We start from the raw sequence: 11,381 nt of genomic DNA, 5'->3' as shown, positions 1-11,381 counted from the left end.
ACAACCCCATAGCTTCATAACAATCCCAGAAAACTTAGTTTTATCTGTTGATAAAAAAAATGAGGTCGAGAACACAATACCCAATGAACACCAAGCTTCTTGTCATTGCCATCATTGTCGTCTTCTTTCTTCTCTTTGTATTTCGATCAACATTTTCATCTTCCAATGATCAAGGTTCATCTCAAATTGCGCAAAAAGTCGTTCCAAAAGCAGTTTCAGATTCTTTCAGAAACATTCAAAAGTCGCCAAAATGTTCAGAAACCTGCAACAAAATCCCACCTTCATTAGCTCAAGCCTTAGTACACTACTCAACCTCCACCATCACCCCACAACAAACCATCAAAGAAATATCGGTAACCAAAAAGATCTTAGACATGAAATCACCTTGCAACTTTCTAGTCTTTGGGCTAGGGCACGATAGCTTAATGTGGAGCTCTTTGAACTTCAATGGCCGAACAGTCTTTCTTGAAGAAGACAAAGCATGGATCGAGCAAATCAAGAAAAGATTTCCCATGTTGGAATCTTATCATGTAACGTATGACAGTAAGGTGAACCAAGCAGATGGCCTTATGGAAGCCGGAAAAGGGCCGGAGTGCACGGCGGTGGGTGAAACCAGGCACTCGGTTTGTCAACTAGCGCTGAAGAATTTGCCGGAGGATGTTTATGAGACGACGTGGGACTTGATCATGGTGGATGCGCCGACGGGGTACTATGATGAGGCACCAGGGCGGATGAGTGCGATTTATACGGCGGGGATGATGGCGAGGAACAGGGCGGAGGGAGAGACCGATGTTTTTGTGCATGATGTGAACAGGGTTGTTGAAGATAAGTTTTCTAATGCGTTTTTGTGTGAAGGGTATATGAAGAAACAAGAGGGGAGATTGAGGCACTTCAGAATTCCCAGCCATAGAGATGAACCTAACAAGCCTTTTTGTCCTTGAGATTTGATTTTGAAATATTGATTATTGATTTCTTTTCAATTGGCTCTTGATTCTTGTTATAAGAATCTTGGATTTTTCTTTTTGAGCATGTAAAATAAATGACAAAAATAACGAGTATTAGATTAAATTTTTACATGAGGAATTTTTGTTATAAAATAGTCCATATTGATTCAATAAAGTTTTTCATTAATTGTATTCGAGCAAAAGTATAACTCGTTTATCAATTTTGCTATGTTTTGATCATAATTTAACTAAGACAAAACTTCAAAAACGATCCCTATGGTTTTCGAAAATCTGAAGTTTAGTCCCTAATCTTTAAAAACCTCACAGATAGTCCATGTGGTTTTAAAACTTTTAACAAATGGTCATTTTCGTTAACTCCGTTAACTTTTGGCTGTTAAGTGAAGGACATTTCTGTCATTTCACTGTCACAGGACCATTTATGAAGATTTGTCTTATTTAAAATAATAATAAAAACATTATTTAATATTACAGGGTCCCACATATCTCTCTCTCTCTCTCTCTCTCTCTCTCTTATCCTCGACAAAGCTCAATCCACATCTCCATTTGTGCTCTCCTCATCTTCCTGATCACTTTGCTCCTCTTCACCCTCTCCACTTTTGAACCCAATAACAATTTCATCAGATCCTCTTATTGTAACGCCCGTAGATCCGACTAGTCAATTTAGAGACAATAAGCATCAAAAATAGGTTTTTGATGGAAGATTATTTAGAAGGATTAATCCTAACCAAGTTGTAGTATATGTTACAAGGGTTCAGTACATATAAAGAATGCCGAAATCCGAGTTATAACGAAGAAGTTATGACCCGTCGAAGTTTTTCGGCAAAACCGGCACGACACTGGGAGACGTAAATAGTGAATTTACGATAGAGGACTTTTTAGCCTTAGTAATCTAAACAAAAGTCGTAGAATATGTTAAACTGAGGGCGTCCTTAAAAAGAACGCCCAAATCTGACTTCGTATGGGAAAGTTATGAATTTTCTAACATTTGGCATAACAATGCATGACCCGAAACTCGAATTTTAGTTCGAGCAGTTTTTGGCCTACGCGACCTAAATGAGAGTTGAAGATCTCATTAATAGGAACTCAATGGTAAAAAGATAGACGAAAATGGAGTCCGTATATAGAAGTTATGAATTTTACGCGGACATTTAACAATATAATCTCTTCCTACTGTTAAATTTAAAATCGGTCGAGAATTAGCCGACGGAGTCTAAATGAAAGTTTTAGATCTTATTTTTACCTACACGTAGATATAAAGAATGTCGAGATTAGAGCTTGTATGTTAAAGATATGGACGAAACTTGGTCCCTACTCTTCGAGCGCGATAAATTCGATACAGTTTTGTAAATCTGGGGTAGAATGAGAATTAGTTGACGGCGTTTCAATGAAAGTTGTAGTACTCGTAAATACCAACGCGTGGATATAAAGAATGTCAAAAATGAAGTTTGTATGAACGAGTTACAAATTATAATAGCATATTTATGTATTAAAATAGAGTATAAATCATATATATGTACACATATATATACAAATGTATATATCATTAGAAAGATATCGACGATGCGGTTATTATAAGACTAGTGTTGAGTACTTTCGACATTAGTTTAGTACAAATATCGTCAAATCTATTTAAAATAGTATTATGAAAGGGTGTTTAGTCGTTTATATAACTATACGGTCATTAAGTAATTATGGAGGGTAGTTTTTGTAAATACAATTACTATAAATAAGAGGCTTGAGCTCTCATATTTCTTGCACCATTCTCTTGATTTAAGAGTCTTTCTCTTTTTATCCCCCGAGTATTTCGGTCCCTCGTGATTCGACTTTTCTTTTTGTAGTTTTAGTATAGTAAGGTGAGTGCTGAAGCGCTGCACGAATCTTTCTTAGAAAGATTCAGCGACGAAGTTTTGCCCTTGCAGAGCCCGACTCCTAGCTAAAACCCCCTTGTAAGTAATTTATGTTTACCCTATTTTAATATAGCTTATATTTAAAATTAGTATTGTTATTATAAACTTATAATAAATATTTAAGCTATTATTATATAAATGTCGTTATAATATCTTTTTAACTACTCGTGGTACATGGAATCTGGTTTAAAGGGCCGCATAAGGTTGTTGGATTTCAGAAGTGTTATATGCCAAAATGGTCCTGCCCTCCAGTGTTTTATGTCTGGCCCCTGTCTGTACATAGTGTTTGGAAAGTATTGTTTAAACGCTTATATAATAATAATAATAATAATAATAATAATAATAATAATAATAATAATAATAATAATAAGACTAATAATTCATCACGGTAAATATTAGACTAAAATCTAGTGGTAATAATACTAGGTTTCATCGGAGGAAATTATTTTAAAGTAAACGAAGCGATGTCCGAGTACCGAGTCACCACCTTATCAAGTGAGTGCATGGTCTTTTTCATCTTACACATAGATATAAAGTATTTATATAAATTACGTGCTATGTATGCATATTGTCTGAATACTTGTTGTCTATGATGGATGAATGATTTTATACATTTTAAATTGATTTAAATATATATTTATTTTATATCTACAAATATGTTGGGATAAAACATGGGTATATGAAATAGTTGGTGTGTGATGAAATAAAATGATGAGAGATAGGTGATAGATAGGTGATGATGAATCAGTGATGTAGGATGAAAGATACTATAACCTTGTCCGACAATTTGGAGATGTAGTCATCTACCAGAGTATAGATGGCGACCACAGACTATTATAGACAACCTCGTGGAAACACCAGCAGGCTCACAACCTGTAGGTGATGAATTACGAGTTCATGCGATGTTGTAACTACGTATTCATGTGATGATACTCTAACCCTTACTATGAATTACGAGTTCAGGCGATGTTGTAACTACGTATTCATGTGATGATACCCTTACTATGAATTACGAGTTCAGGCGATGTTGTAACTACGTATTCATGCGATGATACTCCAACCCTTACTAGGTGCGTATCGATGGATTAATCCCCGAACCATTATTGTCTGTGTGATGTAGGCGATGATCCTTAGGAAAAGTCCTTAGGAACGAACATATAAGGAAATAAGATGCAAAGAGATGAGAGGTAAATATGATATAGGAAATGAACCTTAAGGTAATACTTTGGGGAATATTAAATGAAGAAAATGAGGGTACGTAATCGGGTTAATTGTTTGACATGTATTATGTGAAGAAACAAGTTAATTACATTATTGTGGGTTGAAAACCCTATGTACTCACCAGGTTTCCCAACCTGACCCACTCGGTTTATTTGTATCACAGGTGTCGATATGAAGTTACATTATACTGAGAGATTAAGGAGATGTAAATCACTAATGATAATGAATGTAAGTTCTGTTTATGCTTATGTTTCTGTATTGACGATGACATCCCAATGTTTTAAAATAAATAAAAAATACATTTATTCGGAAATGCTTTGATAATGTATTTATCATGTTTTTCTGGGAACAAAATTCCGCAACATTTTTATAAAAAAGGTATTCTGATTTTTATAAAGCATAAACATAATCGGTCTTTTTCTGGCCATGAAATGGGGATGTCATACTCATCATCATCATTATCGTTGGCACTTCTCACAGGTCTAGTTTGCACATAAAATCAAACCTTCTTTTCATCTTCTCCTGTTAATGATGGCTACAAATCTCACCGCCATCAGTAGATATCTAATGTTAAAATTAGCATTAGAACGCATTTAAGAAGATATTTATCACATTCTTTACATCCCATTCTCTTTGAATCGCTTGAGACCAATTGTGTGGGTTTGTATGTATTCTCAAAGAACATAGGTGTTGTGGTTCCCCCAAGAACTTCAAAAAATCAAAAGAAAAACTTCACCCTTTTATGAATCGTTCACCCAGAAGGCCAGATCTTGAAATCTGATTCACAACAGGTGTGGTGATGGTTGGTGTTAGTGTCTGCCTAGAAACAAAATTGAAATTATGTGTGCCCAAAAATGAAATAAAAAATAATTACCCTAAAACCAGTCCAGAAACTCGATGAGGTGCCATTTGCTTGGTTCCTAAGCTCCGGTAACCAAAACAACATAGTCGATCGAAAATTTACATCATCCCATCATGAATCACAATTGTTTCAGTTATACCTAGGAAGTCCGGTAGAGGCCAACTCATATCACCCGGTTCCGATGTCTTTAACTTCGACACCTCCCTCTTTGTTCCCAGATAGAGGCCCTGTTGTACTTTGAATTTCTGAATGTTTTCTTCAAAATCGCCATCAGCTCTAGCAGATTCATGACGAGATGGAGTGCAAGCTTTAAATTTTGCCCGAGTAATGATTTATATGGAGTTTATGTGTGTTTGATTAGCATATAGAAAAAGATAGTTCAATTTATAGTCGATCCTTCCCTGTGTGGGACCCCTTGCATATTAAATATTATTTATTTATTTATTAAAAAAAAGTAATTGAAAACCTCATAAATGGTCCCTGTGTAGTGAATGACAAAAATGCTCCTGTCTTAATGGCTAAATGGTAACGGAGTTAGCCGAAAGGACCAAATGTTAAAAGTTTTGAAACCACAGGGACGATCCGTGAGGTTTTTGTAAATTAAGGACCAAACTTCATGTTTTTTGAAATCACGGGGACCATTTTTGAAGTTTTGTCTTTAACTAATGTAAAATTACTTTGGTGATTTATTTTTGAAAAAAAAATTAATACAATAAAAAAGAAATTAAAAAAGAATTAATATATAATAATTCAATAAAATAATAAAAAAAATTATAAAAATGGTCCTTGTAGTTTGATAAAAAGATAAAACTATTAAAATGGTTCTTGGATAAAACTATCATTTTCAAAAAGTTAACAACCAAACTTTTAAACTTAACGAGATAAAGACCAAAATCACAACATAACAACCAAATAAAGACATTTTTTTGCTAATAAACTTTTTTTTAGGATTTTGTCCAAAAAAATCATAGAGACTATTTCTGTAATTTTGTCAATCTATAAAAGATTTTGTTAAATAATTTTTATAAGTAATTTTTATAAGAAAAACTACTGTTCATAAATCCAGTTGGGCTGGCCCGTTATCATTTCCAACGACAACCCAAAACTTTATTGCATAAAGAAGTGCCCACTAGGCGACTACCCCCTTCACTAGTAGGAAACCCTAGTCATATATCTCTCTTTCATTGTGGACTCTTCACTGCGCTCTCGGAAGAAACGCTCGTGTAATTATCAGGTAACATCTTCATTCCACCGTTTAATCTTTTCTTGTTCAACAATTTCTTACCATTTCTCTTTTACGTGATCATTCGAAGTCTGTATTTGTTTCTGTTTTTTCAGATCTGACGTGAAAACGAACGTTTGTTCCTTTCAGCAATGGCTCTGGTGAGTTTTCAATTCTGATTTTGTTACTTTCTCGTCGATATTTTCGCTGAATTTTGTTAGTTGCGCAAGTGTCATGCATAATAACATTTCAAAGTAGGCAGATTTAGAGTTTTACGTTTATATATGCATGAACTGTTGCTGTTCTGTCTGGTTATTTTACATTTCGCTTTATCGAATTTATTTGAAATTTTCGCGAAATTCTTTTAATGTTTGGAGGCCAACTCGTGATTCGTTGTGCTTGTGTTAATTGCGTTTAGATCCAGTTGTGGTGCTATTTGATCACTTAATTTACATTTTACAATGTTGATCGACAACTTACTGTGTTTTACTTGTTGTTTTGGTTTTAATTTGTAATCTAAGTGATCAAGTGCACAACCATCTGATTTATCGCTCATTTATTTATAATGAATTAATATCAACTTATTGATGACATTGTCAAACTCAAATGTTCTAACTTATGTTACTGGGAGAATATTTAGGGATATATACCTTGTGTTCTAACATGTAGCTTCACAATTGAGAAAAAATTCATTGAACAATGGCCTAAGCTACCATGATAACAAGTTCATTACATACTGGATTTATGTTGATAGTGAAATATTAACCATTAGAAACTTGTATCATGTTGCTTGTTGAATCATAAATTGACAAATGAGCCTTCAAACAAAGTGCCAACTTTTGTGTTACTATGGTGTTGTAGTTATGGTTAGTTGCATTCATTTAAGTTTAAGATAATTTGTTTTAACATATAATTTTCTTGTAGGTCATGCATGCTGCGAAAACCAACAAGAATGCTTTCAAGACCTTAATTACTGCAGAATATGTTGGTGTTGAAGTTAAGTGGGCTGAAAAATTCGAAATGGGCGTTTCAAATAAAACTCCTGAGTTTCTTAAGATGAACCCTATTGGAAAGGTACATTTTTAATTCTGATTTCACTTTTCTACAATGGTGGGTGCTTTTTTCACTTTCTTTACTCAATATGCATATGATTGTTGTAGGTTCCTGTTCTTGAGACTCCTGATGGGCCTGTATTTGAGAGTAATGCCATTGCTCGCTATGGTAAGTGATCATGATTCATGACCATGTAACATTATTTTAAAATTTTATATTTCTATGTTTGTAGTGCTTATTCTGTTATATTTTGTCATCATAGTTGCTCGCTTGAAGACTGACACTTCTCTTTTGGGATCTTCACCAATTGAATATGTAAGTTTCATCATTTTTCGATAAAGTTTTTTTTTATTAAACTCATTTACTTGAAGCTTTATTTTATTCATTGAATGTTTTTCCAGGGACACATTGAGCAATGGATTGATTTCTCTTCACTTGAAATCGACACAAATGTGTTGAAATGGTTGATGCCAAGATTCGGTTATGCTAACTATGTTGCTCCGGTTTGTTTACACTTTACTAATTACCAATTTACCCTTTTCGATTATAGTGTCCATGTCCTATCAATAACACTACTTTTTAACACAAATTAAAGGTAGAGGAGGCTGCAATTGCTGGATTAAAGAGAGCTCTTGGTGCCCTAAACACACATCTTGCCTCACACACATTCTTGGTTGGACACAGCGTGACACTTGCTGACATCATCACAACATGCAATCTATACCTTGGATTCAAAGTCATGATGACCAAAACCTTCACAGCTGAGTTTCCTCATGTTGAGAGGTATTTCTGGACCATGGTTAATCAACCCAACTTCAGTAAGGTCATTGGTGAGTTGAAACAAACAGAAGCTGTTCCACCTCTTCCTTCTTCAAAAAAAGCAGCTCAACCTAAAGAGACTAAACCAAAGGCTGAGCCTAAAAAAGAAGAAAAGAAAGAAGCTCCAAAAGCTGAAACTAATGGTGATGAAGAAGAGGCACCAAAGCCTAAACCAAAGAACCCTCTTGATTTGTTGCCACCGAGTAAGATGGTTTTAGATGACTGGAAAAGGCTTTATTCCAACACCAAGACCAACTTCCGTGAGGTTGCAATTAAAGGTATATCATCATTCTTTATTTTTTTATTTTGGAAAAGAAATAGCAAACATACTTTCATTAAGTTGCTTATTATAGCATACTACTTTTGTTTTCTCTTATTTCAACAATATACTTTAAAAAGTCTACAGATTTATAAAAATGTCATTTAAATACAAATGTTTGCATAAAAGATCCTATATTTTTGGATTTTTTTTCCGGATTAAACCTAAAAATTATTTTTTCTTAAAAAAAAACCTTGCATTTTTCTGTTTGTTTCAGTTTGAACCTTTTAGCAGGTTTACTGGTATATTTCGGTTTTAGACAGTTGTTCCAGAAAAATTCTTAAACCTATTTTTTCAACTTTTTATTTTCTAAAAAATGTTAAATGAAAAAAAGTAAAAATCTGAGGTATTTTCGGAAACAGTCATCTAAAATTGGAAGATTACTGGAAGCATGCTAAAAGGGCCAAACTGAAAAAAGGGGAAAAAGGAAGGTTTTTTTTAGGAAAAATAAAAAGTTGAGGTTAAATACAAAAGACCCAAAATATAGGGTCTTCTATGATAACTCTAAATACAAAGCAATTTTCAATTTTCAATTTTCATTGCTATGAATGGATGGAAATCTTTAAGAATACAATGTTGCAATAGAAACAAACAGAAGTAGGATGCTATATAATACACAAATAAATTAAAAGTATATTGGTATTTTTTGGCAAGTTACTTGTAAGCTACATTCCCAACTATTTTTGTTTCTATTTTGTGCTATATATTACTTTTAAAAAAAATCCACCAATGTATATCAATGTTTTAACTACAAAGCACTTTCACTCTTGTAATTGGATAAAATTTATAAAGTGTAATGTTCAAACAAGAAAAATCCAAAAGTATGATGCCATAATTTCTTGATATGGAAAAATAGAAGTAGGAATTTTAAAGTGAATTTAACTTTCGTATATGTTTTTTTTAAGGTTTCTGGGAGATGTTTGATCCAGAGGGTTACTCTCTATGGTTCTGTGATTACAAATACAATGATGAAAACATGGTGTCATTTGTGACAATGAACAAAGTTGGCGGATTCCTTCAAAGAATGGATTTAGCAAGAAAGTATGCTTTTGGGAAGATGCTGATTATTGGAAACGAGCCTCCATTCAAGGTGAAGGGTTTATGGCTTTTCCGTGGGACCGAGATCCCAAAGTTTGTAATGGACGAGTGTTACGACATGGAGCTTTATGAGTGGACAAAGGTGGATTTGTCTGATGAAGCACAAAAGGAGCGTGTGAATCAGATGATCGAAGATTTTGAGCCTTTTGAAGGGGAAACTCTTTTGGATGCTAAGTGCTTTAAGTGAGAAAAGAAGAGATGTTTTTTTTGTGGGTAGTTTGTTTGTTTCAAAGTGTTTGTTTTTTGTGGGTTAAAATGGTGTTAATTTTAAGTCAGTTTTGATCTCAATGTAATACCCAAGACCAAGACCAAGACCGGATGGTTGTTAATCATGAGTTTGTTTATGGAGTGTGTTGATTGGTTTCTCTTTAAATTAATCATATTAAGAATCTACTTTGGTAAGATGATGCATTCTACTGAAATTTACTATACTTGTGACAGCTACAAGTGTTTGAGGCCTTGAGGGGGGTGAAAGCGTTAATTGGAAGGGCCTCAACTCATTATAGAAGCTCCAAAACACCCATAGTTTAGTAAGAACATCCGCATACATGGAACCCGATGGAACTAGTCGGGCCGGAACTGGGATGTTATTTTTGTGGATTTTTGGAACCGGGAACCGGTAGGAACCGGAACCGATATAATTGGAACCGGTAGAACCGTCAAAAACCGGAACTGTATGCTATTTTTCGAGGATCGGTTCCAACATTTGAAGACATGACAAGAACCGGTAGAACCGCTGGGCCGGTTCGGTTCTTGATTTTGGCCGAAGCCGGTTCCCGGGTCAGGTTTGGTTCCGGCCGGTTTGGTTCCAGCCGGTTCGGTCCTTTTGCTCATCCCTACGCATACAAGTATTTACTTTGATTCTATTGTAACCCCACTTGATCATCCCAACTTGACCATTCTTCGGTTGTAATGAAAGAGAGTATCATTCTCCGCTATTATCTATATTCACTCTTTGTTGGCATTCTATCTAAGAAAAATCTTCAATTCATGATATTGCAACCAATATATTCCATCTTGTTGATATCTCTCGTACCACGTTCAGATTTTCGTTCTAATCATGTTTTCTATTACATTGCATCATCCCATGTCCAAAGTTATATAAGTGGTTTGGGTGTTGCCGCAAACCCCGCCCATTGGTACCCATGCTATCTCCATTTACACTCATATTATTTTCAATTACATCATATGGTCCGTGACATTAAAATGGCCAACATTTTCTAGTCACTTCAAGTGTAAATGTACCTTTATTCTCTAACTCCCATTACCATCTATCTTACATGTTTCGAAATTTTATATCTCCACACTAAACATCATTTGAAAAGCATGCCGTGTGACTATTTATCCGTCTTTTTACAAATCAATGAATCCAAACCAATACCTTTTTAGTGAAGTAGATTGGAAACCAAATGTTGTTATTCGAAGCGCCTTTAAACTTTATATGATTCACATCGTCTCTAAACCACCATTTAAACCGTGAATCACTTTTATGATAAACATTCATAAAGAGTTTGGTTTCGACATGAATCCCTCACCTCCGTTTATAGCATAAAACCCAGCTTAAAGCAAACAAGCTTCCAATTCCTAATCCATCATTTTTTTCACCCTTAAGCTTGACAAAATCGCACCATATTTATTAGGCAGAATCACAACCCATGAGGACCCACCTACAATTTTAGTGGCGATTTGAGTTTTCTTTTTATCCCCTAGATAATAGTCTAGCGGTCGAGAAGTGAAATTTCACAAAGGGTTTAAACCATGAATCCAAATATTATTAGTATTATGTGATTACATGCGAGTCTTGAAATGGGTTGGCATGGATGGTATGGTTTACCATTTTTTTTTCACTTTTTTATTATTTCCTTACAAATGATAAATTAAAGCAAATTGTTATAATTATATATCCAATTCAGGA

At 34.5% G+C, this 11,381-nt stretch overlaps 2 protein-coding genes across 2 annotated transcripts; both read left to right on the top strand.

Moving 5' to 3' along the window:
• GXM3 (glucuronoxylan 4-O-methyltransferase-like protein (DUF579)) lies at nucleotides 1-1,136 on the top strand. Its single transcript, XM_079021483.1, has one exon. It carries the CDS (start codon nucleotides 60-62, stop codon nucleotides 939-941), a length of 882 nt encoding a protein of 293 aa, XP_078877609.1. The 5' UTR covers nucleotides 1-59; the 3' UTR covers nucleotides 942-1,136.
• Nucleotides 1,137-6,054: 4,918 nt separating this feature from the next.
• On the top strand, nucleotides 6,055-9,839 carry LOC145072229 (elongation factor 1-gamma-like). The gene is made up of 8 exons (XM_079018625.1): nucleotides 6,055-6,189; nucleotides 6,294-6,338; nucleotides 7,102-7,251; nucleotides 7,338-7,398; nucleotides 7,493-7,545; nucleotides 7,632-7,733; nucleotides 7,826-8,327; nucleotides 9,274-9,839. The coding sequence occupies exons 2-8, from the start codon at nucleotides 6,330-6,332 to the stop codon at nucleotides 9,651-9,653; spliced, it is 1,257 nt and encodes a 418-aa protein (XP_078874751.1). The 5' UTR covers nucleotides 6,055-6,189; nucleotides 6,294-6,329; the 3' UTR covers nucleotides 9,654-9,839.
• The last annotated feature ends 1,542 nt before the right edge of the window (nucleotides 9,840-11,381 follow it).

This window comes from Lactuca serriola, chromosome 9 (assembly GCF_051521515.1).
Source record: "Lactuca serriola cultivar US96UC23 chromosome 9, Lser_US96UC23_V15, whole genome shotgun sequence".
Lineage (NCBI taxonomy): Eukaryota > Viridiplantae > Streptophyta > Magnoliopsida > Asterales > Asteraceae > Lactuca > Lactuca serriola.
This window is presented reverse-complemented; position numbering and strand designations above follow the sequence as displayed.